We start from the raw sequence: 18,761 nt of genomic DNA, 5'->3' as shown, positions 1-18,761 counted from the left end.
TGATTGTCGTGCGATCCTCCATCACTGAGCTACATCCTCAACCTAAGGCTCTGTAACCAGGGTTCCAGAGTAATTTAGAAACCCTGCAGATGCTGGGTTTCATGCTGGGCTCGGTCTCCAGTGGATGATGAAGGGTGGGGTTCCCCACCTCCTCCCAGAGGTAAGCGTGTGTATTTTCCATGTGCTGGTGGTTGTGAGTGCCAGGCCTTCTTTGACCTTGTGGTAACTGTTACTCCCTCTCCTTTATTCATGAGCTGGTCTTCTAGCATCAGTGGTATGCCAGGCGCTGTACTGGGCATGAACAGAGGAATAGAATAAGAGCTGTCTGTGCTCGTAGGGAGCTTGATGCCATGTTGACAGATGTTCAGAGAGATAAGCCTCGGGGCTGTTGGTTAAGGTGTTACAGATAGCCAAGGGAGCCTAAGGGCATTTGGTTTTGAGGGTCTGACAGAAAGGAAGGAAGTTTTGTTTTTCTTACCAATTCTTAGTACCCCTAGGGCCCTGGATAGCCTAGGCTCAGGGCAGCTGGTGGGTGGCCTTTGCTGCTCAAGGGTCCCTGCCCCAGCCTTCCCCTCATCTTGATATTCAAGAAGCTAGCACAGCCCTGGGGCAGGTGTTCCATCAGATAAACCGAGGCCACTCGGGTTTCTCCTAACTGCCAGGACTTGTGCCACCTGAGATGTCTGGGTCCCCCCTGTTGAGGCACCTCAGGGAGCCTGTGTAGGGGCTGGATGGGAGCCAGGGAGATCAGGGTGGCCCCAATCACCTCCCGTGACTCAGCCTCATCCCACCCTTCCCGATGAATCAGAACCTCCTGGAGGTGGGGCCCAGGAACCAATTGTTGGATTTTCCTCAAGGCTCCAAACTCGGGCCCACAGACTGTCTTCTCCCACCTTGCGTCCTGGGGTGGAGACAGGAGAGTGGGAGCTTTCCATGGCTCATCCATCGAGTCTTCCATCTGGGGACTTTAGCTGTTGTCTTCTCAGCACTGTTTGGTGTTTTCAGACAGTGTCTCACGTATCTGGCCTTGAGCTCTGAGTAGCTGAAAGTAACCTTTAACTTCTGATTTTGCCGCCGCCACCACCCAGATGCTAGCATTTACAGACATGTCCCACCATGCCTGGCCTCTTCTGTATTTAAATCATCTTCGGTTACATGTAATACCTAATGCAGTATAAATCTGTGTAAATAGGGCTGTGGAGATGACTCAGTGGGCACTTGTCAGCAAGCCTGACAATCTAGTTTGATCCCCAGGACCTACATGATAGGAAAGAGCTGCCTCCTGCAAACTGTCGACTAACACCCCCCCCCAGAGTGTCATGGTATGCACAGACACCCCAAATAAATACATGTAATTTTTAAGAAGGTGTGTGTTGCAGGGAGTGTTCCTGGGGCAGTAGCTCATCGGTTAAGAGCAGTTGGTACTTTTGCAGAGGACTTGGGTTCACTTCCCAGCACCCTCATCATGGTTTGCTTGCCAAGTTCTGGGGGAGGATCTGGCGCCCTCTTCTGGCCTCTGCAGGCACCAGGCATGCATGTGGTACACATACAAGCAAGCAAGCACTCAAACTTTTTTTCAAAGATAATTTTTAACTTAAAAAAATATATGTATATATATACACACATATATATTAGGGCATAATGACAAAGAAGAAAATATGTAGGTGTTCAGTACACAAGCAGTTTCTCCCCGAAAATTCCCCGTTGGGAATGTATTGAATCTGCAGATAGTGAACCCACAGATACACCACTTGAGTACCCCATCTTTGAGCAGCTTTAATGATGAAGGTCCATTTCACTCTGGCCCTGCTCTGTGGCACCATCCATTTCCTGGGGTAGAAGCGCATTCTCTTTTGCTTGCTTCAGCAGAGAAAGCCGCAGAGCGAAATGCCTGAGTTGTGTGACTGCTCAGCGTTTGCTACTACTCCTTGGAGTATGGGAGATCCCAGAGACCTGAGAAGGGTCAGGGGATGTGCCCAGCCCCCACTGTAAGAAGTGATGGGTGGAGCACTGCCTGTGTGCCCCTCTGGGACAGGGATCTGCATTGTTCAGACAGAGAGACCGCTGTGGCACTCTGGTCTCAGAGTGGAGCCAGTGGTGGGCAGAGGAGCAGCTGGGCGTAAGAGAGAAGCAGAAAGAACTTAGCATTTGCTGTGTTGCTAGTGTATTTTCAGATAGTTAGCACAGCACAATTGAGACTAAGCTATCAGATGCTATTGGTGGTCCCAGCATTCAGAGACTAACGGTTACTAGGCTGGGTGTGGCTGTGTGGCTCAATGGTAGAGTGCTTGCCCTGCATTCGGCAGCCTTGAGTTCCAAGTCCAGCACTGAGGATGAAGATTACCACTGTTACGATTCTGTGGATACGATGGGGATATAGCTCAGGCGTTAGCGGCTTGCCTAGCATACACTGCTGCAATCCCCAACACTGGATAAACCTGGCAGCTATCCAACACCTGGAGTCCTTGCACGGGAAATGAAGGCAGGAGGGACCTCAGGAGTTCAGGGTCAGCTTCAGCTACATAGAATTTTGGAGGATGGCATGGGCTGTATGGGATCAAAACTTCAAACTCTAGGCATCCAAACTCTATTGAGTGACCTGATTTTTTTTTTAACCAGAGTTTACTCTGCACTTCATATAAATACTATACATATGTGCATAGTTAGTTACCTAGATTCCCAGATCTCTAGTTCTCCTGTCTTTCTTTTCCCTGAAGGTTTTAAAGCCAACTTTTAAACTATTATAAACGAGCAATACAATGGAAACATTAGGCAGAGTTGTAAATGGAAATCAAGACCCCCGGTGATGCTCTCACTGGTTTTATTTGCCTACGTGTCCTTCCTGCGCTTGTCCAGGGCAAGCCATATTTTTGCTGAGTATCCAGGCCCGGGTCTAATTTTGTACCTTGCCCCTTTAGCTTCTCATTTTTCACAAGCAGTTCTCCACCGTGCGCCACGGTCATCATCTTCCTCTTCTTAATTGTTGAATAGTGTTCCTGTGAGTGCACCATTTACTAATCACTCCCCTAATGCAGATCACTTACATGGTTACGCGATCTTCCCCATGATGAGTGCCGCTGCAGCGTGGTTTATGGATATCATTGCTTCCTTTGTTTGGACTATTTCTTCCTGTCAGTGCCCCAGAAGGAGATGGCAGGGCTGAAGGGTATCAATGCTTCAGCGACCCTTGGCGTGAATTACTATATTGTTTTCCAAAGGGTTTTCCTGTTTAAAAAAACCTGCTAAGAAAAAAAACACATCTCTTTTTCAACCACATAAAAGAAAAGCAAAAGAGTACACTACAGAAATTTCTACAACATTCGGATGCTGATCGTTCCAGACAGCTTGTGATGCATAGATATATATGTAGATGGAGAGATAAAAATAATTTTTAAACAAAAGGGATCATATTCCTATGCCAGTTTGTGGTAGACGTTTCTCTCTCTCTCTCTCTCTCTCTCTCTCTCTCTCTCTCTCTCTCTCTCTCTCTCTCTCTCCTCTCTCTCCCCCCTCCCTTCTTCTCTCTCTCTCTTTTTTTTTCAACTGTTCTGGATTTTTCTAGTTGGTTCTTTGAGTAGCTGTACCTGGTGCTGGAACAATGAAGTGGGAAACTGCTATAAACCAGACGCTGTGCCAACGGTTTTGCCTGAGTTTAGTTGTTGAGGCTCAACAAGACCCTGTGAGAGACGTGTCCCTTTCACAAAGTCGTAGACTCAAAGAAATTGCCCAAGGTCACATGACCAGAGAGTGGGTGGGTAAGGGTTGGGGAGTAGGGAGAGGGGGGGCATTAGGGGTAGTGCTTGAGCAAAATTCTTTGTATCTCCAAAACAGATGCTTATACAAAATAATACAAGAACATATTTTTGTTTGTTTTTAATTAGCCTTTTTATTGTACCTCTTCTTTTAAGTGAGGATCCCTCACTGTTCCTGCCTCCTAGAGCCTCCATGAGCCACGAGAAGAGAACTGGGGAGATGTGGGTTTCCACAGCATCAGTTTACACCAGAACTGAACAGACAGGCACATTTTTGAGATTAAGATGATAGCGGAGGACAAGGCGGGGGACAGAGGTTGAGAAGTAGGGTACCCTTAGAAAATCCAGCCACCCCCAGCTGGGTTCCTTAAGGGAGCCATGGTTGGCTCCAAAACCAAGAGGAACTAAAAGACAAAGCCATTTAGAATAGCACGCGGAAGACAGTACAGGAGGTAGGAGGGATAGTTTGGCAAATGGGATCAAGGGATTGCCCCCTCCACTCCCTGTAGGATCCCTTTCCTCAGCCTCTCTGGTCTGGCGAGAAGGGGGCAGGTCTGGGATGCCACATGCTCTAGTTCATCTGGAAGTCACGTTTGAGGTCTGTGTGCTGCTGCTGGCTGCCGCCGCCGCTGCCAGCACCACCACCACCCCTCATCACCTCCTCCTTCTCCTCCTCTTCCTTTCCATTCTTCATATTTATTTTTAATTATGTATACCTTGTGTCTGCGTGGGGGTATGTGCACACAAGTGCAGATGCCCCTGGAGGACACAGAACCCCTGGTCCTGGAATTCCAGGCACTTGGGAGCCACCCGATGTGAGTGCTGGGAACCAGCTTGAGTCCTGCAAAAGTAGAGCCTGCTCTTAATCGCTGTGCCACCTCTCCAGACTCCCCTAGATTCTCTTTGATGGCTGCATTGACCATTTTGGTCTTAAAGTGTACATTCTCAGAGGGCCAAAGGGTGAGCACCGGGTCCTATTTCTTGTCCTTCATCTTGTAGGCTGCATCATGGAGAGTGTGATGGCGGCCCTGGTCTGGCTTCTGTGGCGGGGTGGGCATCCACTATCTGCCCTGCGTCGCCATGAGGGCCTCCCGGATGGCGTCCTTGTTCTGACTCAGGCAGAAGAACACTGCTTGTGTTTCTTTACCTTTCTCTGGTGCTGATGGTTGGGCATTGTCATTCCACTGGTGACACATCAGAGACAGCAACACGAGTGGCTGTGTTTCTGGAAGTGAAGAGAGACAAAGAAGAACAGCAGAAGAACTGAGCCTTTGTGACTGTTTTGTTTGGGGGTTGGTAGGGTTTTTTGTTTGTTCATTTGTTTTTGTTGTTGTGTTGTGTTTTGGTTTAGTTTTTTTTTTTTCTTTTTTTCTGAGACAGGGTTTCTCTGTGTTACAGTCCTGGCTGCCTTGGAACTCATCACTCCCTAGACCAGGCTGGCCTTGAACTCACTGAGATCGCCTGCCTCTGCCTCCCAAGTGCTGGGACTGAAGGTGTGCGCCACTATCGCTGGGCCTGGTGGGTTGGTTTTGAGACAGGGTCTCATGTAATCTAGTGTAGTATCAAACTAGCTAAGTAGCTGAGGATGGTCTTGGATTTCTAATTCTTATGTCTCCGCCTCCGCAGTGCTGGGATTATAGGTGTGGCTACCATGCCTGGTTTGTGTGGTACCAAAGATCATCTGAGCCCCAAGGCTTTGTCTCTGTTTGATGGTATATACATCAAGGCTTGTATATGTATGAAGGCAAGCACACCATCAACTGGACTCCAGCCTCAGCCCTAAGCAATGCCTTCTTGATGCAGCTGGGCGGAATATCTAGCTAGATAGACAATGGTAGGCAGATAGATAATTACAAATATATTAACTCTGCTTTACTTGTTGCAATATTGCTTCCAATATGCTGCAATATTGTTTTGTTTGTATGTTTGGAGACAGACTCTTACTGTGTTGCTGAGGCTGACATTAAACTCAAGATCCTCCCGCCTCTGCCTCCCAAGAGCTGGAATTTATAGTCATGCTTGTCTCAGTGCTACTCTTTTTATCCCTCATGAAGTCTTACTCCTTTGGAAGTGGGTTTTCTAGAAATTTCAACTATATTTATATAGTTGAGTCCATCTGTTGTTGCCTTGTGACTTTTTCTGCCAGTCTCAGGCTCATATGTCCATTCTAACTCTAGGGGAAGGCAGCGCTTAAGTTGGCTCTCTCTTCCCAGGAAAGACTACTGTTGATGGATAGGTTCAGCTGGGTCCGAATTCCCTTCCGTCATTTCCCACCTATGTACCTAGGAAGGGCTCTTCACTCTGAATGAATTTCAGGTTTCCTGGCTAGTGAAGGAGTTGGAGCAGCCCCAGGTCCTCCAATTTGTCTATGCTCCAGGGGCTCCATAAGATGTACTTTCACATCTGCCCCATCAGATCCCAAGAATCCAGACCTCCACACAGTCACAAGGAAGCCAAGATCTTCAATGGCTTCCTGCCCAGTCTAGGAGTAGTCAGTGAGAGCAGCCGGCAGCCATGACTGCTAGGAGCTGGTAGCCCTGTCTCTTCCTCTTTGTCGGAGCCCTTGCTTGGAATCCAGCCTGAGAAGCATCCCTGATCACTGCCTCCCCAGCAGTTGGGGGAACTGCCACACTCCTGGGGGAGGCCAGTTACTCGGCAGCTGGGTCCTCTGAGGGAAGCCACTCATCCTGGGAGTCTGGACGTGCTCACTGGTGGAAGCAGGGACAGGACCTTCCTCCAAAGCTGTTGCAAGGGTGACAGTGATGGATGGGTGGGTGGAAAGAGCCTGGAGCTGTTCCTTGTGTAAATGCCGGATCACGTGCGGAGGACACCTCTGTCAGTGTTTTCATCGTCTTTACAGCTGTAGCGGAGGAAAAGCCTGTCCTGAGGTCTGTGGGCTGGGTCTGAGAATTAAACTGACATAAGGCAGGATAATAGGAGAAGGCAGACAAAGTAATACCAGCTTAACGTGGCACGGGAGAAGGCCTAAGAACCTGAAGGCCCAAAGACTCAGGATTGAATTAGACCAAAGTAGTCAATTAGGAAAACGTGATAAGGCTAAGAGTGAGCTGGGTGGGGAAGCAACGAGGATGCTAAGCCTGAGTTGGCGGAGGTTTGCACAGGTTTCCCAGCTTAGAGGGTGAGAATGATCCTTCTGCAACAGAGGGACATTTTATCCTTTAAAGACCAGGTCTCACTATGTAGCCTTGGATGATCAATCCTCCTGCCTCAGTCTCTAGAGTGCTGTTCAGGTGTGTGTCACTACGCCTGGCTCAAACAGGAATTTCAACTGTTTTTTCCTTTTCTTCCTAGTGCTGAGGATGAGCCTCAGGTCTCCTGCGTGCTAGCCAAACATTCTACTGCTGAGCTAATCCCTCACCTGCTGCTTTTAAGAGCAAGGAAGGTTGTACACCTTTAATCCCAGCACATGGAAGGCAGAGGCAGGTGGATCTCTGTGAGTTCAAAGCCAGCCTGGTCTACTAAGTGAGTTCCAGAACAATCAAAGCTGTTACACAGAGAAACAAAACAAACAAACAAAAAAGAAATTTAAAAAGAACAAGGGAGGTCAAAGTGCTCTTGCACCTGCCCTTCTCAAAGGCCTTTAAATGAAAACAGTCAAGATGCCAGAGATTTGGGGACAGCCTGTTAATGACTTTTCGCTGTATTCAGGCATAGTGGCCTTAGGGAATGCAGGTCTACAGCTGGAATTCCTGGTGTCTGACAACACACAGCTCTGTCATTTCCCTGTCACCCGGGACCCAGGGCACCTGGAAAATTTTTCTTCCTGGCTCAGTGGAGAACTTGTTGTGTCCTGGGTATCTGAAAGGGTGTGTGCCACCAGGTGATGGGCAGCCTCTAGGCACAGGGCACCTGCCTGTGTGACTCCTCCCATTTGTGTCCTTCCCTTCCCTCAACAGGCCTGACAGGAATGGACCCATTTCTCTGGTGGCAGGTCAATCCAAGCAGGGACCACCCCCATCAGCCTCCCAGACTCCTGACACCTGAGGTGCCTCAGGACCTGCCTTCCCTTTCCTGAATCTCTGGATTTTGTCTCTGTTGGTTCCCTTCTAGAGACTTCAGGTCTTTCTAACTCAGCCTGGGGCTGCCCTCTTTTACGGCATATTTGATCATACTGTGTGGAAAATATGTCATTGTTTTATTCTGATTGGTTTAATAAAGAGCTGAATGGCCAATAGCTAGGCAGGAGAGGTTAGGCGGGACTTCCGGCAGAGCTAGGAACTCCAGGTTAGAATCTGGCACTAGGCAGATTTCACCAGTGAGACTAAAGCAAATCCAGTGTACAGAATGAAGGAGAGATAAGGCAAAACATATATTAATAGAAACTGATTAAATTAAGTTATAAGAGCTAGTTGGGAACAGCCTAAGCTAAAGCCAAGCTTTCACAATTAATAATATGTCTCTGTGTCGTTATTTGGGGTCTGGTGGCCCCCAAAGTCTGACAAGAAAGACTGACAGCGGCCCTGGAACCTGCCCAGCTCACACAGGCGAGTGTTTTGCTGAGCTTTCTTGTAATTAAAACCCCAGAACCCTGAGCCCTGGCAGCACTGATGAAGGCTTAAAGGTAGGCGGGGTCTCAGCTTTTTGTCATTAAGGAAGTTGTCATGGAAATCCCCCTTTTCCCAACCACCTTCAGATTAATAATAATGAACAGTAGGGGTGGGAGAGAGGGCTCCTTTGTTGAGAACACATACTGCTCTTCCAGGGGCCTGAGTTCCATTCCCGGCACCCACACCTGGTGATTCACAACTGCCTGTAACTCCAGTCCAGGGGATCTGACGCCCTCTTCTGGCCTCAACGGGCATCTGCCATCATCACAGTACATCATCACCACCCCAACACATAATTAAAAATAAAATAATTTTTTTTAAAAGATAGGAAGTCAAGATAAATAGGAGTTTTTTGAGGTCAGGCAAAACGATATAGAGAGTACCATGCCAACCAGGGTTCAACAGTTAAACTTTGTCTCTAAAGAGGCAGACAAGCTGGTCAGTGGTTGCACACCTTTAATCTCAGCACTCGGGAGGCAGAGGCAGGCGGATCTCTGTGAGTTCGAGGTTAGCCTGGTCTACAGAGTGAGTTCCAGGACAGCTAGGGCCGTTGTGCGGAAAAACCCTGTCTCAAAAAACCAAAGGAAAAGAACAATGTAAACAAAGTAAGAAGTTGGTTAAGGTGTCGCATACCTGTCATCCCAGCACCTGGTATGCTGAGACAGTAAAACCTTGAGGTCAGGACAAAGGCAAAACAGCAACAGCATTGGTAGAGGAGGAAGAGGAAAACTCAAGAAGGGAGAAGATATTTGCTAAACATAAATCTGGAGACGCACTAATCACAAAAAGAACTCCTACAACTCGACATACAAGCAATCAGATTAAAAAATGGACAAAGGATTTGAGTATACTGTTCTTCAAATTAGAAAACACATGAAAATATGTTCCTCATTCAGCATCACTGGGCAGAGCTGGAAGTCAAAACACAGTGAGATACCGCTGCAAACCCAGTAGGATGGTTATCGTCTGTTTCATTAAAAAAACAAACACAGGGTGATGGTGGCACACACCTTTAATCCCAGCACGCTAGAGACAGAGGCAGCCTGGTCTACAGAGGAAGTTCCAGGACAGGCTCCATAGCTACTGAGAAACCCTGTCTTGAACAACCAAAACCAAAAACAAGGAAAATGAGATCTTAGGATTTAACTTAGTGAGAGAACACAGCCACACATGGAAAAGGGAAATAGTGATAGGGGGATGTGTAGAAACTGGGGGGACACACACTCCCAGAGAAGGAGTGGCTGCAGTGGGAAGCAGTCTTGCAGTTCCTCAGAAAGTTAAGCCTAGGGCTGTGGAAGTGGCTCAGTCCATAGAGCACATACCTAGTATGCTTGGGGCCCTAAGTTCAAACCCCAGCACCTGTGAGCCAAGCACTGGGGAGGTGCAGGCAAGAGGAGCAGAAGTTCAGGGTCATTCTTGACCACAAAATGAGTTCAAGGTCAGTCTAAGCTACATTTGAGCCCCTGTCTCGGATGGATAGATGGATGGATGGATGGATGGATGGATGGATGGATGGATGGATGGATGGATAAATGAGTAAAGTTAAACTTATAGTTACCATAAAAACTCACAATTTTATTTCTGGGCATACACCCAAGAGAATGAAAACACACAATCACACACAGACTTGTGCCCAAATGTTCACAACAGTATTGTTGTGATAGCCACAAGTCCTCAACTAATGAATGGACAAATAATAAAATGTAGTGAATTCATATAATGGAATATCATTCAGCAATAAAAAGAGATAAAATAGGGCCTTTGAGATGACTTAGCCGGGAAAGGTACTTGCCCCCAAGCCTAATGACCTGAGTTCAGGCCCTGGGGACCCACATCATAGGAGAGAGCTAACTCCTACAAGTTGTTCTTTGACCTCCACATGTGGCTGTGGAATGTACACACACACACACACAAATGCAATTTAAAGAACGTAGATGAAGTACGTACTTTGTGGATGGACCTTGAACATATTACAAAGACAACAGGTCACGTATGTATGATTTCACATATATGGAATGTCTAGGATAGGCACATTCACAGAGACAGATTAGTGGTTTGGGGAGAGTAGGTTGGAAGAAGGCTAGGGAATGACTAATGGGTATAAGGCTTCCTTTGGAGGTGATGGGGATGCTCTAGAACTGGATCGTAGTGACAGTCATCAACCTCGTGAATGAACTAAAAAAAATACTGGACTATACTCTTTAAATGGTCAATATAAAATGTTTGTAAATTATCTAATTGTTTTTTAAAAAAGGAATCAGTGCACATCAAGTGCTATGAGACCGTTGAGTCCATGGTAACCCTAGGGGAAATGTCAGCCATCAGGGTAAACTCTAGATCCATGGTAGCCCTAGGAAATGTCAGCCATTTAGGGTAAACTCCTCTAAATTCATGGGCTAGTCCAGAGAGGGACAAAGAAACATCATCAAAATAGGGTGTGGCCTTTAGAGACTATTTTGCTACTATTTTAAAATTTTTATTTACATGTTTTATGTGTATGGGTGCTTTGCCTGCATATGTCTATGTGCCATGTGTGCCTAGGTTAGGAGGCCAGAAGAGGGTGTCAGATTCCCTGAAATTGGAGTTAAAGATATTTGTGAGCTACCATATGGGTGCTGGGAATTGAATGTTGGGTCCTCTGGAAGAGCAGCCAGTGTTCTCAACTGCTGAGCCATCTCGCTAGGCCTAAGATTATTATTTATTTGTTTGTTTGCTTTGTTTTTGTTGCTTTTTGTTTTGTTTTGTTTTATTTTGAGACAGAGTTCTCTGTGTAACAGTCCTAACTGTCCTGGAACTAACTCTTGTAGACCAGGCTGGCCTTGAACTCACAGAGATCCACCTGCCTCTGCCTCCTGAGTGCTGGAATTAAAGGTGTGCACCACTACTGCCTGGCTAGATTATTGTTGTTGTTTTTTAAAATTATTTATTATGTATACAGCATTCTGTCTGCATGGATGTCTGCACACCAGAAGAGGGCACCAGCTCTCATTGCAGATGGTTGTGAGCCACCATGTGGTTGCTGGGAATTGAACTCAGGACCTTTGGAAGATCAGCCAGTGCTCTTAACCTTTGAACCATCTCTCCAGCTCCTAGATTATTATTTCTTAAAGATTTGTTATTTCTTAAAGATTTGCTTTTATTTTGTGTACATGTGTGGGCCTGCTCCTGCATGAGTTATGTACCACATGTGTGCAGAAACCAGGGGAGGCCAGAGCCAGGAATGAGAGCCCCTGGAAATGAAGTTGCAGACTGTTGTGAGCCGCCCAGAGGATGCTGGGAACCAGCTCCTCTTTAACAGCAGTAAGTGCTCTTAACTCATGAGCCATCTCTCCAGGCCTAAGATTATTTTGTCTTATTGATTTTGAGACAAGGGTTCATGTGATCCAAGTCGGCCTCAAACTGGTTATATAGTTGAGAATGACTTTGAAACCCTGATCCTCCTGCGGCTGCCACCAAGAGCTAGGATTACAGGCCGGCAGCACTTTGCCTGGTGTCTTAAGGTAGTTCTTACTGCTGCCATAACAAATGCCCATGAACTATGGCTTAAGACAACACAATGCCTTATCTAGCAACCAGAGGTCAAAGGTCTGCAGTGGTTAGCTCAAGTTGTCAACAGAGCTGTGCTCCTCCTGGGGCTCTAGGAAGAATTTGTTCTGGCCTACTTCAACTTCAGTCTGTGGCTTTTCCTGGCCCTGGGCGACCACAGCATGCTGGCACCACCGCCCCACCCTCTCCGGCCCTGACTCTTCTCCCTCCTTCTCTAATGAGTTTGTGATTAAAAGGGTCAGTGGGTAATCTGGGATAATCTCCAGATCTCAGGATCCTTAATCACAGCCGACAAGTCCCTTCTGCTATACAATGGAACACCTTCACAGTTTCCTGCAGTTAAGACAGGCGCTTCTCTGGGAAGTCCACAGGCTGCTTAAGAGAGCAGTGTTCTAGTGGGGCTGAGTGTGCTGGGCCTTAGCTGTAATCCTTCTCATCTGTACGGGGTTTAGAGAACTTCTGTGTGACCCTTTTTTCCTCTCCTTGAACTGATCCTGGGGACTCAATGAAATAAGTACTGAGCCTACACTGTAAGGCAGGGAGTAGCACTCAGGGGACACACTGGGCCAGGTCACACAGACACAGAGAGGCTCAGGTTCAGAGCTTTTATTATTTCATTTTCTCTAAATATTTACTTATTTATTTTGAAGCAGGGTCTCACTGTGTAGGTCAGGCTAGCCTGGAACTCACAGAAATTCTCCTGTCTCTACCTCCCAAGTGCGGGGTTTAAAGGTGTATGGCACCATGCCCAGTTCATTTTTTTTTAATTTCATCGATTCATTGTGTGTGTTGCTTACACCCCAGGAGAGCCGAGGGCAATGGGCAGTGGCCGGTTCTCTCCTTTCACCGTGTGTAGTCCAGGGAGTGGACCAGGCCCTCAGCTGCGGCAGCACCTGCCTTTACCCACTGCCATCTCCCTGACTCCAAGACTTTTTTATGTATTCAATTCTGAGACAGGGTCTCGTGTAGCCCAGGCTAGTCTCGAACTCACTATGTAGCCGAGAACAACAGCGCTGAGACCACAGCCAGCTTTGTGCAGCTCAGGAATGACAGCCAAGGCTTCTTGCGTGCCAAATAAGCGATCCACCAACAAAGTCTTACCCATCAGCCCCCAAATTAATGATGCTTCTTTTTTTTTTTTTCCCAGTACTGGAGATAGAACTTAGAGCCTAGTGTGTGCTGGGCAAACACTATCACTATGCGACATCCTATAAGGATTTTAGAAGTTTTGATTCGGTTTCCCCACTCACAGTTCCCAGACCTTCTCTTCCAGAGCAATGTGCTCTTGGTGCCTGCATCAGGGGGGACCCCTCAGGCACCTGACAACCTGGAGGACAAAACTTCCCAAAGTGAGCCTGTTCCTACGGCCTAGATGTGTCCTTAGCAGGCAGTCCTGAAACTAGGAGGGTGGAGGGTGGGATGTGGGCAGAGATGATTTTTTTTGTGTGGATATCCTTGGCATAGAGCCCCAGAACTTAGTGTCCATCCGTCTGGGGCATGTCCTCCACAGCAGCTGAGGCTGGAACCCTGTTTGCCAGGAGCACACTTCTTCTTAGAAAAGGCTTAGTGAGAATCTCATAATCATTCCAGTGTGGTTTATGGTTTTGCCTTGGGTGCTACTACTGCGTGGGAGAAGAGCTCTCCCGGCCCCACAGATCCCACAGATGCCAGGGGAAGCTGCCATGGAACCTCCCGATGCCTCTCTGAGCACCTCTCCCCCACCCCACCTACCACGATGGTCTTCGTGTGCTATCCTATTCCAGGAACTGGGTTACGCTGCATCTGAAAGCAGGGCCCCGTTCCCTGGCACATCTGCCGCCGTGGAAGGAGATGGGACCCGTGGAAGGGCATGTGATAAGTGAACAGAACTGGCCCGTGGAATGGGAGGGGAGGGGACAGCAATCTTGGGGTGCACAGTGCCCCCAGCTCTAAAGCTCAGGTAGGGACAGGCGGTCCATGAGCCTCACGCTCACTCTAGGTGGTCCCCCAAAAGGATTCTGGCATGGTGGCCCTTATCTGTAATCCCAGTTCTGAGGAAGCTAAGCCAGAGTCACCTGGGGTTTGAGGCCAGCCTGGACTACAAGGCTAGTTCAGAATCAGCCTGGAGCTACATAGCAAAACCTTGTTTAAAGGAGAGAGAGAGAGGAAGGGAGAAAAGGAATTTGAGCCCGGGAGTAGTGGCCAGTGTGTCATCTCTGAGGCCAGAGTAAGTCCACCCTGGAAACGGTGTCCAGCTGTCTTCAGGGCTGAGACTGGTGTAAGGTTCCTACTGAGTAGCAGCCAAGCACGGGTACAGTAAGGAGGTAATGGCCTGATGTCAACTTCCACGAGGGTGGCAGCCAGATGTGAGGCCAGCTGTAGAGAACAAGTAAGCTCTGTGTGTGGGTGGCCAGCTGTAGGGAGGCTTGGGGATAACCAGGGGGTGACAGAAGTGGGGAGCCAGAGGGCAAGCCATCTGTGAAAGGCTTGAGGTCAGCCTACCCCGGCTCAGGCTTTGGGAGGTGACTGTCCCCGGGAAATTAATGATGCTCTTGGGTGGATCTCTATCCAGGGAGGCTGTTTAACCTCTGGAAAGAGTAGCTGACAAAAATATTTTGCACTTGGCTGGGTGGAAATAAACAGGGACATGAAGCAAGTCTGTACATCATCTGGAAACCCAGTCACCAGCTCCCCCTCCCTGGGCTGGAGGAAACCGCTCAGGGTTGCTGCCTGCTGAAGGAGCCTCCCTGGCTAAATAATGCTGCTGTGTCTTTAACTGGCGTGTCCTCACTTCCTCCTTCTGGGCTTTGGTACCTGTTGTGTACCAGAGTGCGGCCACCACTCCTGTCTTCTGCACTCTTCCCGGTTAGCCCACCTCCAGCTGTGTCCTCTAAAGCCCCTCCTTCTGCAGCTCTCCTGACACACTCATGACACACTCAATCACGTCCGCCCCTCTTCCCAGCACGCGTAATCTGCTTTTCTGTTTGTTTGTTTGTTTGTTTGTTTGTTTGTTTGGTTGGTTGGTTGGTTTTGTTTTGTTTTGTTTTGTTTTGAGACAGGGTTTCTCTGTGTAGCCCTGGCTGTCCTGGAACTCACTCTATAGACCAGGCTGATCTCAGACTCACAGAGATCCGCCTGCCTCTGCCTCCCGAATACTGGGATCAAAGGTGTGCGCCACCATAGCCTGGTTACGATCTGTTTTTAGGACACTCAGATCTAGCTCCAAGGGACACTGACCTTATCCTACCCCCACCCAGAAGTACAGGGATGAGCTTCAGGGAATCCCTATGGTTGGGAGATCACGTGCAAAATTAAACATGGGGCCTGTTCAGAGGGATAAAGGCAGTGGCCATAAAGCCTGATGACCTGAGTTTGATCCCTGGGTCCCACCTAGTGGAGGGAGAAAAGTGATTCCTGCAGGTAGTCCTCTGGCCTCCACACGTGAGCAGCGTCACGTGTGCCCACACACATACATACACACAAGAAATAAATGAACTGGGCGGTGGTGACACACGGCTTTAATACCAGCACTCGGGAGGCAGAGGTAGGCAGAACTCTGTGAGTTTGAGGCCAGCCTGGTCTACAGAGTGAGTTCCAAAACAGCTAGGACTTTACAGAGAAACCCTGTCATGAAAAGCCAAAGAAGAAGAAAGAAGAGAAGGGGAAGGAGGAGAAGAAGAAAAGAAAGAAACGTAATTGAAAAATAATAAAAAATAAATGTGCAGATAAACAGATAATCAAAAAAAATCAATGAAATGATTCTTAATGATGTTCTCCTATACTCTCAGATCAGTGTCTAGCCCAGCCATCATCAGAGAGGCATCCTCAGGCAGCTGATAGGGATAGCTGCAGAGACCAGAGCCAAACATTAGGAAGAGAGAGCCCAGGTGGAGGTCTCTGACACACAGTGGGAGCTCAGGGAATCCCGAGAAATTGGGGAGGAGGAATTGTGGGAGCCAGAGGTGTCAAGTACATCAGAGAGTACATCCACAGAATTAACAAAACAGAACTCATGGCTCACAGAGACCGAAGTGACCATCTCAGAACCTAAATGGGTCTGCGCTAGGTCCTCGGCATTTATGTTGTGGTTGTTGGCTTGGTGTTTTTGTGGGGCTCCTGAGAGTGGCAGTGGGGGTATCTGACTCTTTTTTGCCTGTTCTTGGGACTCTTTTCCTCCTTCTGAGTTGCTTCGCCCAGCCTTGATGTGAAAGTTTGTGCCTGGTATTGTTGTATCTTGTTATGCCATGTTCAGTTGATGTCCCTGGGAAGCCTGCTTTTTTCTGGGGAAGACAGGGTGAGGAGTGCATCTGGGGAGAGGACAAGTGGCAGGGGACCTGGGAGGAGCAGAGGGAGCAGAAGCTGTAGTCAGGAGGTACTGTATGACAGAATAATCATAAAAAAGGAATAAGAAAAGGTAACTCACAAAGTAAGTTCAAAGTACACCTAACAAACTTAATAACTGTTTAATCTCAATAAAAATAAAAGTAAGTGTGCAGATGAATGGATGATCAAAATGTTGTATCCAATGGAGCACTGTTCAGCCATGGCACAGAAGGAACTACCTGCTAAACAAAACAGCGAGAGCGTGTGATTCCGTTTACACGCAACCTCCAGAACAGGCAAAGCATTTAGGCAGAAAATAGTCTGTGGCCGCTAGGGTCTGGAAGAGAAGAAAAGGTGAGGTAGGTGCATGGTGAATTAATTCAGGGTTTCCATCTGGAGAATGGACGTATTTTAGATTTACCCCGTGTAGTGACTGTACTAAACGCCACCAAACTGTGCAGGTTACAATGGCAAATTTTATGTCAGCCCTGTTTAGTCACATTGAAGAAAATCAAATGCACATTTCCGAGGAGAAGGCTTTTGACTTTGATCAGATTCTCAAAAGGTTAAGGAGCCCTGGTCTAGTCCAACACTTTCATGGGGTGCAAAGGGAGGGAGGACCATGGAAGGTTACTTGGGCGGAGCCCAGGCACCTGCCCACTGGCCTGACTGAGCACCCTGCCTTCCTCTGTCCTTTGATCCCACTGAAACCTCCCAGCCAGGCTACCCACAAGCCCTGTGGCTCCACAAACAGAAAAGGCCTTCCAGCAGGACTGGGACTACAAGAATGTTTGTCTTTCTCTCCGTGAACTCCCAAGCATCTAGAGTGCATTTTGTACTCCACCCCCACCCCACACCCACAGCCCCACACCCCCACACCCCCACACTCCCACACCCCCATGCTGTGTAGAGCTTCAAAAGTAACCTTGGGAGGAAATGGTCTTGTCTCCATTTAAGAAAAAGCTTGTGCTAGTTCCAGGACAGCCAAGGCTGTCTGGAACCCACCCACCCTGCTAAAAAAACAGCTTGCTGTTTGCTAGGAAGGAGGGTTCTTAGCTGACTGCCTCAGAGGGACATTCTTTCTCCAGGTGATACCCTGCATTGACCTTGACCTGAACTTCATTAGATCTGCATACTCAAATTTTTTAAGTTGTATTTTATTCTTTTGAGATAGGGCCAAACTACATCGCCTAGGCTGCCCTGAAACTCACTTACATAGCTTAGGATGGCCTCGAACTCAATATTCTTTTGCCTTCTTCTCACCAGTGTTATTCTACATGCACCATCAGTCCTTGTGAGTTTTATTTTTGATCGACAAGTAGTAGTTGCACATGTCTGTAGGGTACATGTGGCATTTTGATACCCTCCCCTCCCGCTGTCATTAGCTTGACTGAAAACACACAGGAGTCCCCCAACACGGAGACCCTTCTCAGAAGTTTCTGTTGGTTCCTCTTTGCTCTGTTTCTTGCTGGTTAACTACACCAATAAAGATAGTTAGGAATGCACACACCCTCCCTTCCGGAGCACTCCCTAGTCCCGAGTTTAGGGGAAAAAGACACACCTGGAAAACTGCTTGCCAGAAATGCTGACCACGACAAAATCGATGCACCAGTTGCTTTAACCAACCCAGATGGGTTTTTTTGTCTCCTTTCTTTCTCAGCCATCTCTCCAGCCCCCTCTTTCTCTCCATTCTTTTGATTTTTTTTTCTTAACAGGATTTTAGCCCATGCAGATCTAATATTTTCTATGTAGTTGAGGATGACCTTGAACTTTTGATTCACTTGCTTTAACCTCCTAAGTAGGGAGTTGTGTCTTCTTTAGATCCCCTGTTCTACAGCTCTCACCACCATGAGCAGAAGATGGAGAGCCCACCACGTTCCAAAAGGGCTGTTTTCTTAAACATTACGTAATTGAAATGACTACCTGTCTGGTACCTACATGCCTTCCCTTGGCTGCGTTATAGGTCAGTGGCAGAACCCTTGCCTAGGGTGCAGCAAGGCCCTGGGTTCAATCTCCAGTGTTGGAACACAAAACCACCTTTACCCACGCTTGGAGAGCCAGCACATCTGTGGTCTCCGCGTTTGTGGGAAGACAGAAGCATCAGGATCCTTTGCTGTAGGACTAAGTTTAAGCATAACACGGGTTAAAGAAATCATGTCTTTAAAAGGAAAAAGAAAAACCCATGAGACTTCCTTAGGTTGTCATAAAGGTCATTGATGGTGAGCCTGCGTTTGCGGCTAGAAGCTCTTCCTTCTCCATTACTCCTCCTTTCTACACAGTTCCTGGAGAGGAAGGAAATCTCACCAGCACGTAGGCCCCTTATGGCCGTTCACTCTTATCTGCATCCCAGAGCCTGCTCCTGCAGGGCCCAGGTCACAGAGCATTTACCTGGTATATCCTAAGTGCCCCCTAAGTGTCCCTGGAAGACTTTGTGGGATTATAAGGGAGCAGGAGGGTGCCCTTGGAGCATGTGTCAGTCATGGGGTGCAAGATCTAGACGAGCTTGCAGTAAAATCCTGGCCCTTGTGAGGGGTCCAACCTCAGAAACAAACCAGGTAATTCCAGAATGCATTAGAGCTCTGGGTTTTTCTTT

The 18,761-nt window shown here is 47.8% G+C and overlaps 1 protein-coding gene across 1 annotated transcript in view; it reads left to right on the top strand.

Moving 5' to 3' along the window:
• The first annotated feature begins 13,064 nt into the window (after positions 1-13,064).
• Positions 13,065-18,761, top strand: part of Mycbpap (MYCBP associated protein) — a 29,580-nt gene continuing 23,883 nt past the window's right edge. The window contains exon 1 of the mRNA XM_050156792.1: positions 13,065-13,215. Within this exon, the coding sequence (XP_050012749.1) occupies positions 13,065-13,215 (151 nt within the window). The remainder of the gene's footprint in view (positions 13,216-18,761) is intronic.

Source organism: Alexandromys fortis, unplaced genomic scaffold, assembly GCF_014885135.2.
Source record: "Alexandromys fortis isolate MF-2015 unplaced genomic scaffold, M_Fortis_MF-2015_v1.1 scaffold_31, whole genome shotgun sequence".
NCBI lineage: Eukaryota > Metazoa > Chordata > Mammalia > Rodentia > Cricetidae > Alexandromys > Alexandromys fortis.
This window is presented reverse-complemented; position numbering and strand designations above follow the sequence as displayed.